This window comes from Aquarana catesbeiana, linkage group LG05 (assembly GCF_042186555.1).
Source record: "Aquarana catesbeiana isolate 2022-GZ linkage group LG05, ASM4218655v1, whole genome shotgun sequence".
Lineage (NCBI taxonomy): Eukaryota > Metazoa > Chordata > Amphibia > Anura > Ranidae > Aquarana > Aquarana catesbeiana.
The window spans coordinates 141,669,936-141,696,239 of NC_133328.1; the positions used below are offsets into that span (position 1 = coordinate 141,669,936).

General features: G+C 41.6%; 1 protein-coding gene across 2 annotated transcripts in view; it reads left to right on the forward strand.

Annotated features, from left to right (window-relative positions):
• LOC141144493 (ubiquitin-conjugating enzyme E2 E1) overlaps positions 1-26,204 on the forward strand; it is a 73,326-nt gene extending 47,122 nt beyond the window's left edge. For both annotated transcript variants that reach the window (XM_073630235.1, XM_073630236.1), the window contains exons 3-5: positions 16,810-16,942; positions 24,306-24,453; positions 25,475-26,204. In XM_073630235.1, the coding sequence (XP_073486336.1) occupies positions 16,810-16,942; positions 24,306-24,453; positions 25,475-25,572 (379 nt within the window). In that variant the 3' untranslated portion in view covers positions 25,573-26,204. The remainder of the gene's footprint in view (positions 1-16,809; positions 16,943-24,305; positions 24,454-25,474) is intronic.
• Positions 26,205-26,304: the final 100 nt, after the last annotated feature.

Sequence of the window (26,304 nt, forward strand, 5' to 3'; positions counted from 1 at the left end):
GTTAGAGAAAGCATACAATTCATGTCTCTGACTAGCAAAATGGCATCTCGTTGTTAAACCCCCAATTTTGTGAATGTTGTCTGTAAAGCTGTGTCAGGGATTTGTTGTAGTGAGTCAATCTCTAGAGACTTCTCAGCAGTATGAAGGGGTGATTATCCTTCTAGAACATGGTAAATGAGACTTAACAAGCTTCATATGGGTATATATGCATCTCCCCAGTATTTGCTGCCAAGTCTATTTCTTATTGCTTTCCAGGAAGACATTGGGAAGACTGCTTTGCTCAGCATGTATTGTGTGTCAGTTTGTGACTAGGGAGTGCAGAGCATATTACTGGATAGAGAGCCACTTTCCCCCCATCCGTATCTCTGTGAAACGAATCAAACTCTTTATTTACAAGGGTGTTCATAACGACTTCTTACTACAGTGTGGAATGCTGACCAGCCTGGAAATAATGACATCTGTCCTATGTACATATTCATTGGGCGGTTCTCATTCTTTATTTTGAAAAGTGCTGTGCATGGCAGCAGGGCCTAAAGTTTTGGAGTTGCTCTGACCCAATTGTCTAGCCCTTGTCAAAAGTCGCAATTTTAAAGCGTGACATGTGAGGTATCTATTTACTCAGCGTGGCATCATGAAAGTGTTTATTTTTTTTTTTTCCCAAAAAAATTGCATTTGAAAAATTGCTGTGCAAATACCGTGTGACAAAAAAAGTTGTAATGACCACCATTTTATTCCCTAGAGTCTCTGCTAAAAAATATATATATAATGTTTGGGAATCCTGAGTAATTTTCTAGCAAAAAAAAGATGATTTTTACATGTAGGAGAGGAATGCTGGAATTCCCCCGGTGGGTAAGTGGTTAAAGATTAAAATTTTGGTGAGTGTGTTTAATGAGTGTGTTTCATTTTAAGCTTTAAGAGAAGTGTGTTAAGCTTTGTTTAAAAAAATGCAATGGACTTGGAGAGCAGAAAGGTATGAAGTTGTGGAAAAAGAAATAGAAACAAAATTTGTATTGCTCATAGCAACCAATCAGGTGTTTGTAACCAGCTTTAGAACCAATGGGTGATAGCACTTTATTTATCATCGTGTATAGGATCTATTCCTGCCATTTGCGTTTACTGGAATGTGTCATGTCACATGCAGCCCTGCTTGTGAACTTTTCATTTATTGAGGCCAAAAGAAACCAAGTATGCCAGTCAATAAATTGGCAGTACATTTCCCGTTCTGTTGCTTGTATTTTAATATAGCTCGGATTACATCGGTACATTAGGTGAGGAATTCCAGTGGCATTTGAATACATCCACCAGCAGTTTAATGCCTTGTGTTTCTGGCCTTTGCTCTAGGGACTCCCGCTGTAGTGTCATTACTGGATTTGCTATCATTGTTATTGTCACATTGAGTGCCAGACTGAAGCAACAAAAGGCAATTGTGTGAAGATCAACAGCAAATTAACCGCCATGTATATCCCTGAAATGTGATTTCTAATGAAACCTAAGGGGACGCTAGAAAGAGCAGTCGCCATGTTCTGTTGCTTCAGGACTGATCTAAATATAATTAGAAAGCCATCACCGTGATTTGGGAAGGAGGTCATTTAACAGCTCTTAATCAACATGCCTAATGTTATCGCATTTAAATCTGATTTTGGAGCGGACATTGAAGGTTTTATAGGTTGAGTCATACATGCCTCTAATTTTATTCTTCATGTCTTAAAACTGATCAATGTTTAAAGCACATTATAGCCCAAGAATGAAAATGTAGTATTGCAGCATGCCAGTCCTCCAGCTACTTCACACCATAAAGGATGTGTTTGCATGTGATTTTTGCATGTTCCCAGGCAACATGCATTTGACAGCCAATTAATTTTAATGGTCAGCAGGTGCGACTTTTAAAATTGTGCCACATCATAGCGCATGGTACTATGGTACCATGCATTTTTGGTGGCCGCAAACACACCCGTATTTGCGAGAGGCGTGGGGGTGCCATTATGATTTAACGGCACCCACGAGCATCTGCACACAGCAGCTTGTTTCCATGTGGTGTGAGGGAAAATGTGCGCTTCTGCGCTGTAGTTGGTGTGGACCAGTTCTTATTCAGGATTTTTATCCCTTTTATATACACCAGATGATCCTGCCAGTTACCTTTCCACTCCTAGGGAAACATCGCTCACTCACTGGACTGTATCTTTGGAGAAGCAGCATTGGAAATTTATGACTACAAAAAACATCCCCCTTATGTTAATGGATAGAAAATGGGAAATGTTCAGTGTTTTAATAGGTAACCTGAACAGGAAGATAAGACTGCTTGCAATACCACAGCAGGTGCAGAAAACCTATACAATATAATATTTGATTTCCTGAAAGGATTGCTTTCACTTATTGAACAGTTATTGATCTAACAAAACGCTTAGGTGCTTTTCACATGGACGGCTATTCTGCCACAGTTAAAAGCATGTTTTTTTTTTCTATGAAATTCAAGACACCAGGCACTGCAATCATCTGCATTTGTACAGTGTGATTAGCTGTGGTTGCGTTTTAGCTGCGGTTTGTCATTTCTATAGCATCTCGACAGGGTACCAACTCATATTGAACGGGGATCCGACTTTGATCCCCGCCAATACCAGGCACTGTGTTTGGTGTGTTTGGTGTGAATCTTAGGGGGGGAACTCCACGCCAAATTTTAAATAAACTGCATGGGTTCCCCTCCAAGAGCATACCAGTCCCTTCGGTCTGGTATGGATTCCAAGGGGCACCCCCTCAGCCGAAAAAACGGCGTGGGTTTCCCCCCAAACCCATACCAGACCCTTATCCGAGCACGCAGCCCGGTTGGTCAGGAAAGGGGGTGGGGATGAGCGCCCCCCCGAACCGTACCAGGCTGCATGCCCTCAACATGGGGGGTTGGTGCTTTGGGGCAAGGGGGGGCACCCTGCGCCCCCTCCACCCCGAAGCACCTTGTCCCCATGTTGAGGAGGACACGGGCCTCTTCCCGACAACCCTGGCCGTTGGTTGTCGGGGTCTGCGGGAGGGGGGCTTATCGGAATCCGGGAGCCCCCTTTAACAAGGGGGCCCCCAGATCCCGGCCCCCCACCCTATGTGAATGAGTATGGGGTACATAGTACCCCTACCCATTCACCTGGGGAAAAAAAGTGTCAATAAAAAAAACACACTACACAGGTTTTAAAAGTAATTTATTAGGCAGCTCCGGGGGTCTTCTGCCAGGATCTGGGGGCCCCTTGTTAAAGGGGCTCCCAGATTTCAATAAGCCCCCCGCCCGCAGACCCCGACAACCAACAGCCAGGGTTGTCGGGAAGAGGCCCTTGTCCTCATCAACATGGGGACAAGGTGCTTTGGGGTGGGGGGGCCCGCAGGGTGCCCCCCCCTTGCCCCAAAGCACCAACTCCCCCATGTTGAGGGCATGCAGCCTGGTACAGTTCGGGGGGGCGCTCGGTCGACTGGGCTGCATGCTCGGATAAGGGTCTGGTATGGATTTGGGGGGGACCCCCACGCCGTTTTTTGGGCGTAGGGGGTGCCCCTTGGAATCCATACCAGAGTGAAGGGCCTGGTATGCTCTTGGAGGGGAACCCATGCCGTTTTTTTATTTAAAATTTGGTGTGGAGTTCCCCTTCAAGATTCATACCAAACAGTGCCGGGCATTGGCGGGAATCCAAGTACGATCCCCGTGCTTGTGGCTCATTGGGAAAGGAAAAAACATTTTTCCTTTCCAGATGAGCTGACACAGTGCACTGCAATTACCCGCGGTTATGTGCGGATAGCTGCGCTAAATCGCTCCTGGACTCAGTCATTTCTGTTTTTTCTATCCGCACCAAACTGCATGTAATCAAAATGCAGCTAAACGCAGTGTGTGAATGGGGCCATAGGAAAGCATTGTGTGCTTTTAGCTGTGGTAGAAAACTAGAAAATCCGCAGCCAAAAGCACCATTCTATCCATCCGTGTGAAAGGGGCCTTACAATGGTACAGTATTTGTAGTTAAATACCTGTTGAACAAGAAAAATGGCAAACAAATGCAGCCACAACATCTGGATGAGCAAGCTGCAATATATAACATTTTTGTTCTTAGGTCTGGACAAACTTGAAGGGTTTGTAACCACTACACCATCAGATTAAAAAAATGCATCAGATGTGTTCAGTGTGTCAACTGAAGCCCTTTCAATCACTGTCAGTATGTGCTGGAGCCCCCTCCCCTGTCACCTTTTTACCTCTTGGTGTCGCTAAAACCTGGCAGAAATGACCCATGCTGAGAGCAGAGGAAGGAAGCAGCAGGCATAACTTACTTAGTGCTCCGAATTGAGAAAAGTATACACTATAGAGGCATATGCTTTGGTCATATTTCATGTCTGAGGTTTACAACCACTTTAAGCCTTAAAGTATAACTAAAGGCAAAGCTTTTCTTTTTTTTTAAGTTTTGGATATGGGGATATGGATTAAAACCCATGTCAGTGTTTATTGCTGTCTTTGTCCACGTTCGGGAGACTCACGCTCTGTTTGTGCAGTTGAAAGTAAAAAGAAAATCTCAAACTTTGGGTTGTCCCCAGAAAAGTAATAGAGGGGAAATCTTCTTCCAATGGGGACACTAGTTCTGGTAACCCGAGAGAGAAATTCTCTTGCAGGGATTTCCTTTCACTTCATGTTTGGCTATGGAACATGAAGGTAAATCTTCCCAATGAGACAAAGATGCCAAAAATAAACCTTTCAGGTGTTATAACCTTCCCTTACTCTGTCCAAAATGGGGGGGAAAAAAAGTTTTGGCTATAGTTCTCTGTAAAGCTGAACTCCGGGAATTCCGCCTCTTTTAAAATGTGCCGGATTACTGTGGGTTAAATCCAAAGAGGTGTGTTCTACCTCCTGTACTTGCCTCTTTTATTTACAGTTGACAGTTTTACTGAGTGCTGGGAATAAAACTATCAATATACTCCATGTTCTGACAGAAGAGATGCTGCTTTCTCACACAGCAGCTGCTTTCAGCCCCTTCCCTCTGCTGTCTCTTCAAGGAAGTCTTTTGTATTTTGCGAATGTGTTCACCCAATACAATGCGCTCTGTGATTGGGCAGTAGGAGGGGAGGAGTTGGCAGAGCGGCTGCATATGACTCTACAGCTGCAGGAGCTGGGAGAGGATTATCTGTCATCAGAGCGCCATAAATCTAGCAATGGGTATGCTCCCAGCACTCAGTAAAATGTAAATATAAAGAAAAGTCCACAAGGTGGCATGCACTTCATTGGACTTAACCCATAGTAGGTAACCCCCCCCCCAGGGGGCCAAATGCATGCGGTACTTGGTCCTTTTTGATCCGTCCTGTGGTTTTTGAGCAGCATGATCAGACATGCTGATCAGATGAATACTTAATTAGGTCTGAATGACAGTGCTAATTTCTGTCAGCAGAAGCGTGCTGGAGACGAGTTGTCATTCAACACAGAAGGGGCATGGTCCACTCCATTTACAATGCCAGCAGTCAAAATTGTTGTGGATATGCTGGCGTGGCTGTGTTTTCTATCTGTCGGCTGTGTGTTCTATCACAGATCCACCGCTATTGTGAGTACAGTGACATAACCGTGTAAATTAAGCATTTCTGCCAACTACTAGTAAACATTCAGGCACTTCCCACAATGGCAGCCTGGTTCGCAGCAGGCGCTGTAATAAAGTATTGGAATAGGAGGCATTGCTGAAGGAATACTCTCTTAGCTGAACTCTAGAAAGCTTCTCTGTGGTCTGACTGTCTGATGCAAACCCAACTGCCACTGCTGCTATAGTCTGTGTAATCGCTTGAAAGTGCCTGTCTCCCTGTCAGGGAGCTGTGTGCATAAATGCAATCTTCAGCTGCACTCAGCAAAAATGAGCAGCAGCAACCTATGATCCGGGATTACAAAGAAGGTGAAATATCCCTGTGTGTCGTCTTTCTTCAAGGTGGCTCTCTGGGGAGTTGTGGGTTGCAGTCCTGTGGTATTGTCCCAAAGTATAAAAGTCTGTATATACTAATTCTGCATATTAAAATTCTATTTTGCAAAGAGCATCTGAGAAAGGGGGCGGTGGCTATAATGCTAGTTGTAACTCCCCCCATAGAAACAACCATAAATTGGGCTTCAGCCTAGGGTGGAGCTACAGCCAGCACAAACGGGTAAAATATGCATTTATTTCCTAACCACAGCACAGATCTGAACAGGACCAAGTACCACTTGCTCTTGGTCCCCTAGGGGAGTCAACAAGGATGTTTTATATTGTGGCAATGCTTCTTCTTTAAGAGCGTTGGAACTAAATATTTCAGAATTAAATTTGTGTTTGTGTTACATTCCTAACAAATGCATTTGACAGCAGGAAGAAAGTTTTCAAATCCATAATGGACACATACATCTCTAGTACTTCTTTTCCTCAAAATATAAATTGCAGTATGTGCAAATTGTAGGTATGGTTGGACAGCTTTACCATGGATTCATAGAGATAAATGTAATATGCTATGCTGTTTGGCAACTACGCTGTACATTCTGATTGTGTAGAGAGCTTTATAAGCAGACAGGTAACGAATGCATATAGTGACGGATGCAGTCATTATACACCCACATTAACCATTGGAAGTCACTCTGAACCTATAAACATTAGGCTTTGATTATGAAAATAGCTCAAAAGGAACGGTGTTCTTCTTGCCCACATAAACCCATACCGTAATTCCTTTTATTTTCAAACCTGCAGTGGAGAAAATGTCTAGAAGCTACTATAGAAAACTAACTACATGAGTGGTTAGAATAATCCCCAGATTGGTCTAAAATGGCTTAATCAGCTGACATAATTTTCTTGTGCGTGTTTCTTTTCCATAATATCTACAAAAAAATAGATTGGTATAGGGAGATATTCAGTAAAACAAAAAACCCTCTATATGACACCACAGCTCTAAACATGTGTGTTGCAGGAGATTCTGTCTGGCTGCCATTGTTGGCCCTGCCTCTCCCAGTCTGCTGTGCAGGAGCCTAATCTGAGCATGAATTAAAGCGGAGTTCCGGCCACAGATTTTTATTTTTTTTTAGGCATCCCATCATAATGCTTTAATTACACAAATAAAGTTTATAGATGTTTGCTAGTGGGTCTGATGAATTATATCCTTTTTTTAAAATTTTTATACTTACTATTGATAAAATCCTCTTCTGGCTGTTGCCATGATGATTGTGGGCACGTGAAGCCCAATTGCAATCTATTCCTGGATTACCCATGGAGAGGTCCATGCTGGGTAACCAGCATGGACCTCTCGATATTGCGCGATGCTCCGGCAGCCGTAGCGCCGATTTGTTTAGAAAGTTGCCATAACAAGACGGAGGAAGGTCCTGCCTCCACAAACCAGGAAGTGGCAGATTAGGAGCCACTGGTAAGTAAAAACATTCCCCCCCCCCCCCCCAAATGTTTCTTAATACTATTAAAGGTCTGTAAATATGCAAAAAAAATAAAAAATTCAGGGGGGAACTCCGCTTTAAGTTTAAAAAATGGGTAAAAAGCGCAGGTACCAAAAGATATGATTGTACAGTAATAACACATCAGTGTTATTTATCAGCAAATGTGCATGCTGCGGAGCCTGGCTAGCAAAGTACTCCCCCCTAGTTTTAGATGTGTATCTGTATACAGGGAGAGTGCCACCTGATTATTTACTTTGCACACTGCAGACACCTTAATTCCAGTTCCCTTAAGCCTTGGTTACCAACCACCTTGCTTTTTGTGTTGTGTGGTTTTTTTTTTTTTTTGGTTTTTTTTTTGTTTTTGTTTTTTGTTTTTTTTTGTGTGTGTTTAAGTCCAAGCCTGGGTATGCCCAATAGGCTTTGTTTTTGTAATGGAAATTTGTAAGTTCTGTATATAATTGTATTGTATTTTGTATGTATTGCACACTGCCCTCACTGTGCACACAGCACTAATAATGTTTTCAGTACATGTTTACATTCTTTTGAGTCCTGATTAGAATTAGCCTGCCTATGTAACGCCCCTTGTTACCATAAACGTACAATTGTAATATTAATGTGATATCTACGTAATCATGTGCATAAAAACCTTCAATTGCGTCATAATAAAGCAGAACAGTTATTTGGAAAGATGCTGAGTGTATCTTTTGTGTCTGTTCCCTACTGCAGTAGTTATTATTAATTTGGAACCACTAATCAATATGAGGATAGGAGTTGCCTATCATCAATTTAACCGAGTCAGTTTTGTATCTCAATTTATATTCTTACAATAAAAAGAATAAAAAAAATAACAAAAAGTACTCCCCCCTAGCAGGCTACATACCCAGGTTGTATTTAAAAATGTATAGTTTTTTTGTGTGGGTTTTTTCTCCTGAAACTCCTAAAAATATATGGGAGGATAGGATATCAGCGCAAAGGACTTGGCCAAATTAAAAAATGGGAGCTATGGTCAGCTTTAAGGCCTGTTCACACCACGTGCACTGATTTTTTTTCTTTTTTTTTTTTTTCTGCATCAAAATCCCATGGAAACTAGGTTATATGGGTTCCAATTGCATAGTTCACACCAGTGCATTTCAGTTCCAGGAAAAAAAGTGAGATGTGCTGCTTTTTTCCTGCACAGAACTGTACTGGGACGCGGAGAAACATATCACAAATGCACTGGACCCCCCCAGTACAGTAACAAAAAAAGAAAAAAGCATCAATGTGTTTAAAATGTGTATGCAGAAACACATCCAGAATGGAATTTGGATGACGTTTTTGTGTAGTGAACGGGCACTAAGACCCCATACACACTATTGGATTTTTTGCATATTTTTGTCTTCAGATTTACCAAAACCATGTAGTGCAAGGGCCTGCCTGATTGCATACAAATTGAAACTTGTAAGGTTTGACCTCATATTATATGGTTTTGATAAATCTGAAGGCAAAAATCTGCAGAAAATCTAATAGTGTGTATGGGGCCTTAGAGTTGTCACCAGAGAAGGAGGTCAAGGTAAATCATCTAATTGAGTCTAAGATGTTAATTACTCTCCCTTTTGGGGAGAAATCCTTTCACTTCCTGTTGTCTACACAACAGGAAGTGAGGGGGTAAGCTCCCAAATAGGACAGAGGTAACAAAAAACAACCTGATGGAGTTTTATCCCTTTTTTTTATGCCTTCACTAAACTTTAAAAAAAAAAAGACCGGAAAACAAAAATGTAATATATTGCAGCTTACCAGTCCTTAGATGTGGTGTCTATTTTATTTACTTTTTGCAGCGCTTTGTCCTTTGTTTTCAGTTTATTTTGACCTTCCAGTAAACCTTTTCCTGTCATAGGGTGCTGACCCTCACTCACTGTAGCAGGTCTATGCAGCAGTGTTATCTCCCGGGACAGGATTGTGTTGACTACAGAGCACCTCCACTTCTCATCGCCATAACAGTGTTCTGTAGTTCACAGAAGGGAGCTGGGAAGGCTAATAATATTGTTTGAGATTTCAGGACAGTACAAATGAACTTACAGGGAGACTTGAATTCTGGCAAGTATTTTCTCTGCAGGGCCTGAAAAAAACAAATATGGCCACCATGTCTAAGCACTGGTAAGCTGCAACGTATAAAATTTTTTGTTCTTAGGTTTAGATATACTTTAAAGTGGTTGTAAAGGCACAAGATTTTTTACTTTAATGTATTATATGTATGAAGCTTAAAAACCTGTGTGCAGCCCCCCTAATACTTACCTGAGCCCCATCGGGATCTAGCAATGTGCACGACAGCCTTGGCTCTCCGGGGACTTACTCCTCATTGGCTCCTGCTGCTGTCACTCACAGCCAGTGTGCCAATGAGAGAGAGGGCAGGGCTGAGATGTGGCTCTGTGTGTAAATGGACACACAGAGCAGTGGCTTGAGAGCATGCCTGCTCAGGTGCCCCCACAGCAAGCTGCTTTGAGGGAGGGGCCTGGAGTGCCTCCGGGGGACCCGAGAAGAGGATATGGGCTGCTCTGTGCATCATGGAAGTTCCAACTGCACACCGAAGCTTCTGCAACAGGGTGCTGTAGTGATTAGATGGATTGGGTTGTTTAGGGATTGGTGTCTTTTTTATAAGCTTGTTCATCCAAAAGATTATTCATGGGTTAGTTGGGCACTGTTTTATGTCTCTGGGTAGAGTTAGATGTTTTTATGATCTTTGTGTCAAGGGTTTTTTTTTTTTCTTCCAACTGTCTAATCTGGAAATACAGTTCTTTTTTTTTTTTTTTAATGGACTACCTGTTAATGTTATGAAGATTTCGTTTTAAAACTGTTTAAATGGCAGCCGTGAAATGATGAAGTAATATGATAGCATTTTGGAGCAGAACGCACTACCCGTGGCCGTGACTAATAGGTTTTGCAGAACACTTCATTTCGCACATTTGATGTGCTTGTGACTTTGTTTAAAAGGCCTGAATGAAAGTGTATGTGAACCCTAACCATTAACTTTGCTTATTTTATTCCCTTTTTGATCTGTAAGTTCTTCATTGAAAGCATTGGTAGATCTCTTTGATAAGTGCAAAGAAACCCGTAAATGTCAGAAATTCGGAGTCCTGTGTCCTCTTCACACTTCTAAAGTGCTGTGTGTTGCCAGCCTACAGGCTTAATTTGAGTACATTTCTGGCAGATTACCAGGTATTTTCTGTATTTGCAGGGTCTTTAAAGGGTTAATGTGCTTGTATTGCAGAGCTGTACTGCTTAAGGTTGTGTTTTTTATTTTTCAGTCTTGCATTCTTCACATATGCTTTAGGTCGAAAATGCCATTAGAAATGAGTATCCTAGTTGATCTGACCTCAGTCAGCTGGACATAATTAACTTTTTTTAAAATTTGAAAACTATTTGTATAACACCTGCCCGCTCCCTAAAAACATTTGCATATGAGTGTTCCTAGGATATACATATAACATTGGCCCGCCTCACTCACTGGCATGCCCATGTCACTTGTTGTCTATGGATGTAACAATTTGGTCATTTTATGTTGAAGGGATTTAAACTCTGATCAAATTTTAAGCATTTCTAAACCCACAAACCTGGAATATCATATATTGCAACTTGCCAGTCCTTTGTTCTGGTGGCTGCATTTGTTTTCTTTTTTTACGCTAAGAACATTTTCAGCAGAAAAAACCTGTTGCTTCTGCCAGAAATGTCCTTGTCACTTCTTTGTTTTTGCTGTGTTCTCCGCTTGCAATCTTAAAGTGGAGTTCCACCGACTTTAATTTTTATTTTTTTTTCAACTGCCACCTCATGATGATCTTAACCACTTCAGCCCCAGAAGATTTGGCTGCTCCAATGATTACAGCATTTTTTGCGAAATGGCACTGCGTCGCTTTAACTGACGATTGCGCGGCCGTGCGACGTTGTACCCAAACAGAATTGACATCTTTTTCCCACAAATAGAGCTTTCTATTGGTGGTATTTGATCATCTCTGCGGTTTTTAATTTTTGTGCTATAAACGAAAAAGAGCAACAATTTTGAAAAAACACAATATTTTGTACTTAATAAATATCCCCAATTTAAAAAAAAAAAAAAGCATTTTTTTTTCTCAGTTTAGGCCGATCATGTATTCTTCTACATAGTTTTGGTAATAAAAATCGCAATAAACATATATTGATTGATATAGCGTCTACAGAATAGGGGATAGATTTATGGCATTTTTATTATTACTATTTTTTTTTACTAGTAGTGGTGGCGATCTGCGTTTTTTTTTTTTTTTTTTTTATTTTATTTTCTTTATCGTGACTGCGACATTATGGTGGACACATCGGGCACTTTTGACACATTTTTAGGACGATTGACAATTATACAGCGATCAGTGCTATAAAAATGCTAGTGTGTTCTAACTGTAGGGGGAGGGGACTGACTGTAGGGGGAGCGGATTGACTAGAGGGGATGACAGATTGTGGTTCCTAGCTATTAGAAACTCACGATCTGTCTGTCCTCACAGAACAGGGATTTGTGTGTTTACACACACACGTCCCTGTTCTGCCTCTTATGCCCGTGATCGCTTGTGGCCGGAGGTCATGGCGACTGTCTGCCACAAACATCGGTACCCCCGCAGTGCAGCGGGTGCGCACGCTTGCTATCCCGCTTATAGCCGAATGACTGCTACAGCGCGGCTCGATAACTCTGGGTGGGCATACAATGACGTCCTCCCAGAAATGCACTCCGCGGGCCCCCCGGGAATATCCGGACCCGGCGCATCATGGTAAATGGCCGCTGACAGCGGCCGTTTACCATGTGATCCCTCCGTCAAATGACGGACTGATCACTTGTAAACAAACCGGCATCATGTCCGGTTCCTCTCACCTCTCTCTGTACCGATCGGTACAGTGTGAGCGCAGAGATCAGGTGCAGCAGCGCTGTGGGCTATATGTGACCATTCCAGCCTCATCCATCCCTAATCAGCAATACTCATCAATGCTCAGCCATCCATCCCTATTCGGCAGTACTCAACCATGCTCATCCATCCATCCCTAATCGGCAATACTCATCCATGCTCATCCATCCCTAATCGGCAATACTCATCCATGCTCATCCATCCCTAATCAGCAATACTCATCCATGCTCATCCATCCCTAATCAGCAATACTCATCCATGCTCAGCCATCCATCCCTAATCAGCAATACTCATCCATCCATCCTCAGCAATACTCATTCATCCATACTCAGCCATCCATCCCTAATCAGCAATACTCATCCATGCTCAGCCATCCATCCATACTCAGCAATACTCATCCATCCATCCATACCCAGCCGTACTCAGCCGTACCCAGCCATACTCAGCCATGCTCGGTCATCCCATCAGCCATGCTCGGTCATCCCATCCATACTCAGCCATCCCCATCCACGGCACATCCATCCCTCATCCATGCCACTAGAGTGCCTCACAAAAGTGTAATAGGTAGTCAAATTAGATTTGAAACTTATGCCCCTAGAACACCTGACGGTGCTCCCTGCATGTTGGGCCTCTCTATGTGGCCAGGCTGTTTAAAAGTCTCCCACATGTGGTATAGCCGTACTCAGGAGGATTAGGAGAATCTATTTTGGGATGTAATTTTTGGTATGTACATGCTATGTGTTAGAATTATTATATAAATGGACAACTTTGTGTAAAAAAAAAAAAAAAATGCGTTTTACATTTTCTTTACACATTTTCCAAAAGCTTGTAGAAAAAAATGACATGTTCAAAAGACTCATTATGCCTCATAGATTATACATTGGGTTGTTTTCTTTCCAAAATTGGGTCATTTTTTTAGGCGTTTACATTGTCCTGGTGCTCCAGGGCCTTCAAAAGTGTAAGAAGTAGTCAAGAAATTATATGTGTAATTTATGCTCCAAGAACACCTGATGATGCTCCCTGCATGTTGGGCCTCTGTATGTGGCCACACTGTGTAAAAGTATCACATGTGGTATCGCCATATTCAGGAGTAGTAGAATGTGTTTTGGGGTTAATTTGTGGTATGCATATGCTGTGTGTGAGAAATAACCTGCTAATATAACAATTTTGTGAAAAAAAAAAAAAAAAAACAAAAGAAAAAAAATTGATTTTGCAAAGAATTGTGGGAAAAAATTATAACTTCAAAAAACTCACCATGCCTTTTACTAAATACCTTGGAATGTCTACTTTTCAAAAAGGGGTCATTTGGGGGGTATTTGTACTTTCCTGGCGATCAATTTTCAGAGATTGGCACCATAGTTTGTAGACTCTATAACTTTCACAAAGACCAAATAATATACACCAATTTGGGTTATTTTTACCAAAGATATGTAGCAGTATAAATTTTGGCCAAAATTTATGAAGAAAAATTACTAATTTGCAAAATTTTATAACAGAAACAAAGAAAAATGAATTTTATTTACAGAATTTTCTTTCTTTTTTCTTTTATAGCGCAAAAAATAAAAACCCCAGTGGTGATTAAATACCACCAAAAGAAAGCTCTATTTGTGTGAAAAAAAGAGCAAAAAGTTCATATAGGCACAGTGTTGCATGACTGAGTAATTGTCATTCAAAATGTGAGAGCACCGAAAGCTGAAAATTGGTCTGGTTAGGAAAGGGGTTTAAGTGCCCAGTGGTTAAAGGAGCCGACGTATAGCTACGACGCCTCGCGGGAATGTGCCGACCTGCAGGAGTATAATGATGGCGGCTGGTCAGCAAGCGGTTAATCCAATGCTGCAATTACTATTGTTAGTAATACCGCCGCTATATTTCTTATTTTTGTTCTAAAACTAACCTTAGTTTTCTTTGTGTTACACGGTTCCATCTTGCTTGTGGGCATGCGAAGCCCACTAGGATACTCGGTATACGGTGCTGCTGACTAACCAGCATGCACCGCCCAATCTCATGCATGCGCATTATACACACACCTCGTAGCACAGGAAACATCTTTGGGATCTCGCGATGATGAGAGGCGGCGATGCCCACGGACTCCTGGGAATTATGACACACATCTCCCAAGATCCCGTGCACAGCAGGATATTGTGTACGCCGCCGCAGAGGGGAGAGACTGTGCTAAAGAATGCCTTGTGATGAAGGTAAGCACAGGGAAAACAATAAAAAAAATTGCCCATTTCAGTGAGTATGGTCAGGTCAAGCAGATGATGTGGAGATAGAAAAGTGGGTGGAGCTCCGTTTTAACTTTTGCAAACTACTGATCCCATCAAACGAACATGTAATGGAGACATGTTTGAAGTTTAGCCTTTGTGACAGCCATAGTTCCCTCTGTAGATATTGCAGAGAAATGAGCATAGACTTATAGAAACTGGAAGTGTGTATTTGCAGGATCACCAGGTGAAAACGAATGCAGCCGTCACATCTAAGATCAAGGAAGCTGTCCTAATTGTTTTTGGGTTAAAATACGGAAGATTTCAGTGGACATCCGATCCTATCCGCTAAAAACAGGCGGATGGGGATTCGTTCCCCATTCGTCAAGTGGATCTGATCAGATGACAGTTCGATGGAAATGGACAAATAGTCCATTTCCATCCATCCGCTCCATAGAGAAGAGCAGGCTATGTTCATGTCTGCTTTGCATAGCGAAGCAGACACAGCAGATCCCTCGCTGAGCAGGCGGATCTGCTTGGAGGCGCCCCCCCCGTCTGCAAGGGGCCTAAAAGGTTGCTGCATACAGCGAAATGAGCAGCGCTTGCAGAGAGCAGGTACCATCTGATGGCGATTGTGGTTTCTACAGTGACCATGTGCTGATGAATCTGTAGTTTGTTACTTCCTTCTTCACTCCAAGGTTATATTTCATGAATTCAGAACCAATTGTATTTCTGTGTAGAGAAACTTGCTTCTAACAAGTCACCATCTGAGTGCAAAATCGTGTGTGTGTGTGTGTGTGTGTGTGTGTGTGTGTGTGTGTGTGTGTGTGTTCAGATTAAGGAGCTTAAGATTTACACAGCCATTGGTCAGTGGTGCTCTGATCACAGTACATTACAGCTATCCATGTGATGTAAATGGTCTGCTCCAGTGACTGCCGCGTACCGGGGGCCTTGTCTGAATTGTGACCTTGCCATCGGTCTTAGGTTTCAGGCTTGCTGCAAGCTCCGTGTATTTTGAAACGTGCGAGGGAAAATCATAAGAGTGGAAATGGATAAATACCTTATCAAATGTCAGCGTGGAATTCCCATCTGTCTCCTTGCAGGTTTTACGATGTGACGCTTTGTATTGACTAGTGAGCAGTTCTTTTTACAGCTCATATTTCATGGTCTCCTTATTTCATAACGCATCCAGCAATTGGGCTTCTGCATGTTATCCCGCTTGCTTTCTCTCATATCACTGCACAGGCCGTGTCTTGGTTACCACTTTTAGGTTAGTAAGTTGGTGCAAACAACAATAATGATGTGAAGACTGCAGGAACTTGTTGATCTGCAGTTTATTGTAGTGCATTGTTAGAGTTTAGAAGAGGTGAAAAATGTCACTTTCATATTATTCAGTATAAATCTCTTTCACCTCTCACACCCTTTAGTTCTATTGTGATAAATTGTTTGGCTGTTCTGAAATAGAACAACATGATTATGTATGTAGGGGACTCATTCACATAATGCGTGTGTGCGCATTAACATAAGTGTAGACATATTATATGCAGCTTATTCCTTTTGAAAAGGCTTTCGGTGTATGTCGACCATTTAAAAAATAGTTTACATCAAAGAGCATTTTTGTGTTTTTTTTTTTTTTGCTGGCTTTAAGGGGCTGAAGTGTGACCAATCAGATTGTTATTTTATATATAAGTGAAGCCTCGAGAGATGTAAGAAACTGTCAGAGGGTATATGTCTACAGCTTCTCCAAAAGCTAAATATTCAGTGTAATGACCACTTCTACAACTTCTGTTTAGAAAGCAATATGAGAATACAATTGATGATTTAAAAAAAAAAATCCTGTAAAGCAGACCTGTTTCTAGCATTATATAGCTCACGGAAATGGTGTCTGGAATGACCCAGCATATTAAAAAACATTTATGTGTCGCCCAGTAGATGTGACTGTGTTGTGTCCATTTGGATTTGGGATCAGTTTTTGACATCATGCACAATATATTTACATAGTTACTTTCCAGCTGTAACTTTAAGTGATTTTTAAGAAGAAAGAAAAAATTCTAGAAGACACCCACTGCAGCTATATAGTTTCTATGCTCAGCATTTCTAATGTTTTCATGATGCTGCCATCTAGGCAGATAATAACTATTTCAATTTGCTTTTTCAGTTTTATATGATCCTCCTTGTCTCTTTTTCTGAAGGCTGTACCGTCCAGAAATCCATGCACTGTTTGATTAGTCTATTTAAGCTCAGATATTTGCATTTCCTGTAGTTTAACAATATGCTTTTAATGGATGCATATTAAAATATGATATTTATTTCCCACATACAGTGCTGGTCCAAAAGGAGACAATATTTATGAATGGCGATCTACTATTTTGGGTCCTCCTGGCTCTGTGTATGAAGGAGGTGTTTTCTTCCTGGACATCACATTCACACCTGAATATCCATTCAAACCCCCTAAGGTAAAAAGGCTTCCTGTTCTTTGTTCTTTTTCATTTTTCTGAGGTACTAAATAAGCCGGTCAACGGATCGATCTTCAACCAAGTTAAGTCAGAGTGAATGTCGTGTGTAGTTTATAAAAGACATCCTTATAGTAATTCAGATTTGGATTGAGGGTAGCTGCTTGGGGATCTCCGCTACAGGTGCTGTGTCTGTCCACGTTGGTCCTTTATTTATGAAGCCATCCAGTTCCCACCAGCAGCACTTTATATAAGCTACCTGTGGTCCTTAAAGTAGTTGTAAAGTCTCGTTTATTTACCTTAATGCATTCTTACCTGAACCCGATTGTTTTAGCGTAGAGGATGAGCCCAGCAGCTCCAGCCGCTGTCTCTGGTTCTCATTGGATAGATTGATAGCAGCAGCAGCCATTGGCTCCCGCTGCTGTCAATCAAATCCAGTGATCTGGGAGGGGCGCGGCAGAGTCCTGCTGTTTGTGTCAATGGACCCAGCAGCAGGACTATGGTATGTGCCCACACGGGTGCCCCCATTAAAAGCAGCTCTCCATGGGGGGGACTTGATAAAGAGGAGCCAGGAGTGCTGCCAGGGGACCCCAGAAAAGGAGGATCGGGCCGCTCTGTGCAAAACCCTTGCACAGAGCAGGTAAGTATGACATGTTTTTTTTTTTTAAAACAACCTTTAGAAATCACTTTAAAGCGGAGTTCCAGTCATATTTTTGCTTATTAAGTCAGCAGCTACAAAAAGTGTAGGTGCTGACTTTTAGAAAACAGCCACTCACTCGCCTGTCCCACAATCCAGTGGTGCACTCACCCATGCTGTGCTACCCCCGTGTCCTCCCACTATGCATGCGCAAACGGCACTGCGCTCTGTGTCAAAATCGGGTAGCTGCACCCCCTCCTCCCCAAAAGCTCAGTTTCACAATCCGGAGCCGGGGAGGAGGCCTTAAAGCCGAAGTTCCACATTTGGGTGGAACTCCGCTTTAATGTCAAGGCCCCTCGCATATGTGTCCATGGGTAAATGCTCTTCTGTGCTGAGAACTTGCTCCTAGCATAGTGACTGAGGTGTCTCAGCTCCTGGTCATTGTTTGATTGGGAGCTTCGGAACATGTTACTGCTTGTCACAGGATTGGGAACTTCACCTCCACCACCTGACATTTAGAACCATTTAAGGGGGTGCCAAATGGCAGCGGCAAGGGGTAAAGGAGAACCGCCTGTATCATCCCACGATAATTGACCAGAACAAGGTTTTTATCCAGCTGTCATTTCAGGCAATGTTTGAATCGGATTAGTTACTGATGTGTAATGCAAGGCAAAGCTAAACTGGTTCTTTAACAGGAAGATGTGTAAGTGTTCACATCTCTGCTATTCTGTGTTTCATATTACTGAACCAAAAGATAAAATCCTAAAAGATCTGTTCTGCTATATGTCTGCTTAGAATACAAGGGTGACATCACTTTTCATAGTCTGCAGTTATTGTGACACTACCCTGCCTCCTGTGTACCTGTTAGCACCCTCCCTATACTCTTCAACATACATATATAAGGCTAACCTTCTCTAAACAGCTTGCAGCAATTTACAGAGCCTCATTCCAACTTTAAAGCAGGCTCAATATATTATCAAGTTTGTTGTTTAATAATACTTCAAAGTATGTTTAGAGACAATTTGAATGACATTTTGGATATAATTCCTGTAACTGATATAGGGCGTACACACGGTCGGACTTTGTTCGGACATTCCGACAACAAAATCCTAGGATTTTTTCCGACGGATGTTGGCTCAAACTTGTCTTGCATACACACGGTCACACAAAGTTGTCGGAAAATCCGATCGTTTTAAACGCGGTGACGTAAAACACGTACGTCGGGACTATAAACGGGGCAGTGGCCAATAGCTTTCATCTCTTTATTTATTCTGAGCATGCGTGGCACTTTGTCCGTCGGATTTGTGTACACACGATCGGAATTTCCGACAACGGATTTTGTTGTCGGAAAATTTTATCTCCTGCTCTCAAACTTTGTGTGTCGGAAAATCCGATGGAAAATGTCCGATGGAGCCTACACATGGTCGGAATTTCCGACAACACGCTCCGATCGGACATTTTTCATCGGAAAATCCGACAGTGTGTACGGGGCATTAGAATGTTTATTCTCCCTCCTTGCTGGATTGGAACAGCATTGTGCCCCCTTTGTAGCTGAAGTGCCTTTTATTTAGGTAATGGTTAGAGCTGGACGAAAAAAAAATGTTGTTGCTGGCTAATAGCTTTTTCTGACTTTCCCACGGTCAGAATACACTGATCAGCAATCCTGGCTATTAGCCTGTGGCAATTTATTGAGCAGAGAAAATCTGACAGGATGACGACCACAGCTCCAGTATATGGATTGAAATTCAACCGATCCATATGTATGGTGGCATTTAGTCCCTAGACATGCAGCACCCACCAAAAGATGAAATCATCACTTCAGCAAACCTGTGTTTTTAACCCAACTTCGGTCTCTGTGCCAACGTTTGGGAAATTCTGGGAAATCCATTCTTCAAACAGAACTGTTGCTTTCTTTTTATGGAAGAGAAATCTTAATAGTTTATTTCTACATCATTAGAGGTATAGCTGACAATATAGTAATAACTTTTTACAGGAAGTAACAATTACTTGTGCTGTATGTGTTCTTAATGATAATGGAGAGACTGTATTTGCATGTAAAATTTGCAACAGGAAGAAATAACTAGCTCACCACTGTAATTCACTGGATTCACCACAAGAGGTCAGAAGACTATTACAAATGCAAAAACAACCCTTAATTGTAAAATTTGTTGAGTTCATCTGCTAGTTCATGGTAGTGAATCCATACTGGAATACGTTTGCCCTGCTTTTGCCTTCTGTAACACACCCTTGACCTCATTTACCAGGATGTGCTAAATACAAATCAAAGCAGTCAGACTTGTAGCTGCATAGTTATTTATTTTTTTTTTTTTTTGGTCTGACGGTAAACCTGTGTTTATCCCAGGGATGTTTAAATTCCCTGACTCACTAAATTGGCTGACTTACTACTTCTGATTAGAAGTCTGTACCAAGCATCTACTACTACTTTTAGTAACGTTATACTTTCAAACATTACATTTGATGTTTCTTCCTGCTGGTTGGAGGTCCCTGTGTTCTTGATTTCCACTCCATGTAACAAATACTGCCCTCCTGAATCTAATTCACACCATTAATGTATTTAAAGGTTTCTTTATTATTTATTTTATTTACTTTATTATATTACAGCTTTTTTATTTGACCATTTTCATTAAAGGAGATCTATGGTCACAGCATATATTTTATTTTATAACCGCAGCAAGAACAATACAAACAAACAATATTTATTTTTGCGTGAGTTCTGCCTGTCCGCTGGCCATCTCTTTCCACAACTTCCTGGATTCCCTGCATGCTTTGCAGCCTTTCCTTTTGCTGTTTACTTTCCTTTTTTAATATATCCCATGGTACATTGCTGCCTGCAAGCAGGGATTCCTGTATTGACTCCACCATCTGAAACTCCTCATCACCTCTGTAGTTCAGAAGGCAGGCTCTGTGAAATGTGTGACACAGTAGTGCCTACTCACAGGGCATAGTAAATACATATCACAGAATATAAGGAAGTTCATTCAGATTAATAGCAGTAGGATAGAAATAATTGAAATACAATGTGGAAATGAATCTGATTTTAAATTTTTCACCAGATACACTTTAGCCTCTGCAGCCTCTCCTGATATATTTTAGCCTTCAAACCTTCAACATTTTGTCGCCTGTCTTCAGACTTTTATCCTAATGAACCGGCCACAGTATTCTAAAAGGGATTTACTGAATCATGTAGGGGAATCAGGACCCCTTCCTCATGCTGCTTATCACTCTAGTGATGCACCCCAGAATTACGTTAACTTTCCCTGCTGCCCAGCCTTACAGCTCAATTTAGCAACTATTTGAAATGAGCACCCTGAAATATGTTATGTAGTTCCGTTAAACACTGTGTACTCCCAGTATTGTACTTTTATGGAGGATTCTTATTTTGCATGTGTATATTTTACATTTAAGAACAGTAAACTGCAGTTCCCACTGCTTTGGCAGTTTTTCCTACAGCCAACATCAGAATGAGTGTTTCATTTCAGTTGGTGCTGTGGGCAACAAAATCAAGCTTTTATTTAGAATGTGTTAAATTTGGATGTTTATATGCAACACACTGACCTGATCTGTAACCATTGTAAAGTATGTCTAAGTTCCTCAAGTAGGCCTTTACCCATTCTAGGAAGGTCCCCTCTCCTCTCTCGCTCCCTTTTACTTATTTGCAAAAATTAATTTTTTTGCTAACTTGTTTTTTTTTTTATTTATATCAAAACTTTTCACAAGTAAAAGGGAACATGTACAGTTAATAAATAGGATTGACACTCCAGATGCATCCAAATTTGGAATCCTAATGAGATAGTATAATAAAGACTGTTTAGTTAAAGGAGAAGTATGGCCAAAGCTTTTTTGGCCATACTTCTCGTATGGATCACAGCAGTGCAGTTCGTTCTCAGCCAGTCCAGGCTCGGGAAAGACCCACCCAGATGCCTGGACCAGCACCTGGCTCAACCTCTCAGCGACCGGGAGCCTGAGCCAACCCCTCCACAGCCCAGCACTCCAGTGAGTGCAATCTGCTCACTGAAGACCAAGAACTGAGTAATCGGCGGAATTTGATCGCTTATTTCCCCAGTCTTAGAAGCAGCCCCCTAGGTTAGTGTGTGTATGATATATATTAGGGATGCACTGAAATTTCAGCCGCCGAAAATGGCCTGCCGAGAAAAATTTTGCCGAAAAATGGGGACAGGGCCTGGGCGGGCCTCCGTCCCCTGGTGCCGCCCATTGCGGGGGCGTCTTCCTGGCTTGCCCCAGTTCTCCCTTCTCCTCTCCTCCCTTCCCACAGAGCGGCATCTCCGTGTGTCCTGGAACTGTGAATTGTATTTCCCGGGCGGCTGCAGTAACAATGTCCCGCCTCCTGTGACAGATGGTGGGACATTGAATCAGCGTGACGTGATTACAGGAGGCAGGACATTGTTACTGCAGCCGTCCAGGAAATACAATTCGCAGCTCCAGGACAGACGGAGATGCCGCTCTGATCCGGGCGCGGGTGGGGTTGCATCCAGACACAGGCAAGCTGCATGTGATGAGCACTGGCAGGCTGCATGAGGGGAACTGGCAGGCTGCATCTGACGGGCACTGGTGAGGCTGCATTGATCTCCTGTAGCATGTCTACAGTCTCTGACCGTCTCCTGTATCAGATGGTTAGAGACTGGGGACATGATACAAGAGATGGTTGGAGACTGCGGACTGAATTTTTCTTGAGTTTTTCTTGCACCAAAGGTGCCAATAATTGCCAACAATAAATTCATATTAGTTTAAATTGATGATATTAATTAAAAAGTGGAATATAATACAATTGTATATAAAAATCTAAAAAAGAAACTGTTTATTTTCGGTAACATATGTGTGTGTGTGTGTGAATATATATATGTGTGTGATAGAGATATATATATATATATATATATATATATATATATATATATATATATAAATAAAATATAATGTGTGTGTGTGTTGCTTTAGCAGTGTGTTTGGAGTCATTGTCCTGCTGAAAGGTAAACCTCCCTCCTGGCATTAAATCACACACTGAGTGGTACAGGTTTATCCCTGTATTTAGCACCATCCATCTTTCCCTCAACCCTGACCGGTTTCCCAGTCCCGACTGCTGAAAAACATCCCCACAGCATGATGCTGCCACCACCATGTTTCACTGTGGGGATGGTGTTCTTTGAGTGATGTGATGTGTTTGGTTTGCGCCAGACATAACGTTTTCTTTGATGGCCAAAAAGTCCAATTTTAGTCTCATCAGACCAGAGCACCTTCCTCCATACATTTTGGGAGTCTCCCACATGCCTTTTTGCAAACTGAAAACATGCCATTTTGTTTTTTGCTGAAAGTAATGGCTTTCTCCTGGCCACTCTGCCATAAAGTCCAACTCTATGGAGCGTACGGCTTATTGTCGTCCTATGTACAGATACTCCAGTCTCTGCTGTGAAACTCTGCAGCTCCTCCAGGGTTACCTTAGGTCTCTGATGCCTCTCTGATTAATGCCCTCCTTAAGTCCTGGCAAACTGGCCATCTCTTGGCAGGTTTGCTGTTGTGCCATGTTCTTTCCATTTGGTTATGATAGATTTGATGGTGCTCCTAGGGATCATCAAAGATTTGGATATTTTTTTATAACCTAACCCTGACTTGTAATTCTCAACAACATTGTCCTTTACTTGTTTGGAGAGTTCCTTGGTCTTCATGGCAGTGTTTGGTTAATGGTGCCTCTTGCTTAGGTGTTGCAGCCTCTGGGGCCTTTTCAAAAAGGTGTGTATATGTAATGACAGATCATGTGACACTAAGATTGCACACAGGTGGACATCATTTCATTAATTGACTTCTGAAGGTAATTGGTTGCACCAGAGCTTTTTATGGGCTTCATAACAAAGGGGGTGAATACATACACACATGCCAATTATCGTTTTTTTTATTTCTGAAAAATAGAGTATATATTTTTAATTTTACTTCACCAACTTAGACTATTGTGTTCTGATCAATCACATATAATTCAGATTAAAAAACATTGAACTAAAGGCTGTGATGTAACAAAATAGGTAAAAAGCCAAGGGGGGTGAATACTTTTACAAGCCATAGTGTGTGTGTGTGTGTGTGTGTGTGTGTATGGTACATTTTGTTTCATTTTTGGTTTTTTTGCTAAACCCTCCCCTAGTTGAGGATGATGAAGCAGGTCCCTGGGCATGCCCAGACACTCTATGGGTCTCTGACAAGTCCCTGGCAGAGACCCTGCAGTGTCTGTGCATCTCTGAGGTCTGGTAACTGCCTCCTGCTATGTGTGATGTAGACGCATGCATGGAGACATCAGACCCGTGCACAGACACGCTGCAGAGTCCTTAACCTGGCAGAGAAGGTCCTGTAAACCTGGCAGAGACTTGCAACTTGCCTGCGCATGTGCCAGATCTCCGGTAAAGATGGCGGTGCAGTAGTAAAAGGAGATCAAAACACATGACTGCATGGTCTAGTAAGTATGCGTGGGTTTTTTTATTTATTTATTTATTTTTTTATTTTTTTTTACAGGAACAAGTCTTTAAGGATTTTTGTTTTTTAGCTTGTAGGCATGTGTTCATATTCCTGAGCATTTCTTTTGTATCTGGGATGCTTTTCTTCTCCTATAAGTCAAATTAAATAAAAAAGGCAGCATATGAAATGTCTGCAAAATCTAATGAGAAATTAACAACCTGCGCTAATTTTTTCCTCCACTGCCTCTTAATACAGGTGACATTTCGGACAAGGATCTACCACTGCAACATAAACAGCCAAGGAGTCATCTGTCTCGATATCCTGAAAGATAACTGGAGCCCAGCATTAACCATTTCTAAAGTTCTCCTCTCCATCTGTTCACTGCTCACAGACTGCAACCCTGGTAAGAATCCCCTTTAGAAATCAGTTCTTCACCACATAAGCCACAGTCTTCCTTTGGAACGAACAATTTTATTCTAACTTCTAGAATAAACCTATCCTAACATCCATATAGAACTTTAAACCATTTTCTGTATGTCAGGTATGATGCAAATATTACATTTACTAAAACTCAATAGGATCTATAATGCAGATGTTATTTTACAACTCTGATTACTGAACGCAATGGTTTCTATGGGGAAAAAAATGGTTATACTGTAGCTTAGAGTGAACTTTATGGTTTATTCATGCAGGGAAAAGCAAAAGGTTCACTTTAATCCCTCATTCCCCAGAAGCATATATTTCTCTTCACTCCTTTGCCACTCCGATTAGTGGCAGGGGCTGAGAACTGCCAGCCCTATGTAAGAAAGTTAGATCTTAAGTGGTAGCTTATAGGTCTACCTGCCCCCATGTGACCATACTAACTCAATACATCAGTACTGTCACATAGAGTTGGTGTCATTCTTTTCAGAAGTACAGGGTAATTTCTTCATTCTCATCAGCTAAAATGAGTGGCATGGGAGTGAAAGATAGATATGTGCTGCTGAGGTACCAGACATTAAGAGTAGCCTTGAAGATTCTGCAAGAGGTTGTACCACTCCTTTTCATTAGCTTTAAGAAAAAAAAAAACCTTTATGACCGCTATAAACAAACATATGTGCAGTGGCAGGGAGGGTGGGCATTGACGCCAAGTCCTACATACTGTGTATGCATTGCTGTCTCGATCGGCGCCCCCCCAGAACTGTGTCCAGGCTTCCGATGTCATCACTGTGCAGCCAGTCAGAGTGCCGCATGATTGGGAACACCTTCTACCAGTACTGGCAATACAGCCCATTTAAGTTGGCTCATGCCAGCGTAGACGGGTCAATGGAAAACCCACCTTTTTTGTTAAATTACAGAAATGCGCTTGTCAAATTTATATTCCACGCTTTATTTCGGCAACCTTGACTAACTTTTTTTTTTTTTTTTTTTTTTTTAATTTCTAGCTGACCCTCTTGTTGGAAGCATTGCCACCCAGTACATGACCAACAGAGCCGAGCATGACAGAATGGCCAGACAGTGGACCAAGAGATACGCTACATAAATAAAGTTCAGCACACCAGTTTGTCTGTGATAGCGAGAGCTGCTTGATCATTGGGCAATGGAGGGTGGGAGTCTGCAAAGAATAGGTTATTTCTATAACAGATTTTATTCAGTCTTTTATTTCCAGAGAATTTTGTTATTGTAATTTAAGGTATCTTTCTGCAGTAACTGACTGGATTACAGAAACCTCTGAATTATGATCTAAAGAGGACTACAAAGAATGTAAAGTTGTTTTCCCCTTTTATTTTGGTTCTGGAAGCAATTATGTAAACTATTCAAACCATTTAATTTTGTACAGTTACACTGCTTATACTGTATACCTCTGTGTTGTCCTTGTTCAAGTATTGAATGAATATTTGTGTGTGAGAGATGAATTGCAGAGTGTGTGTGACAAACATAACCAAGCCTCTACTGTAAGGGGCCTGGTAAGCTGTATTAAACATTTTACACTTTATATAATTTTCTTTTTTGTATGTCGGTGAGCTTTGATGAAAGAGGTGGTAATGGAATCTGTAGTAAAATACCTTAAGCTGTTTAAATGTAAAAGTGAATAAGAATTGCTCCGTGGATTGGTTATATGTTGTAGGCTAATGAAGTCTGCATTTGTTACTGTGCTAATAAAAGTGAAAAATATGTGTGTGTTGTACTTTTTGATAGAGATAAAGTAACGGTTTCTTGTTTCACTGTTGAAGAGACTTGCTGGTGTTTTGTGGTGAAAACCCAAACCCTATTA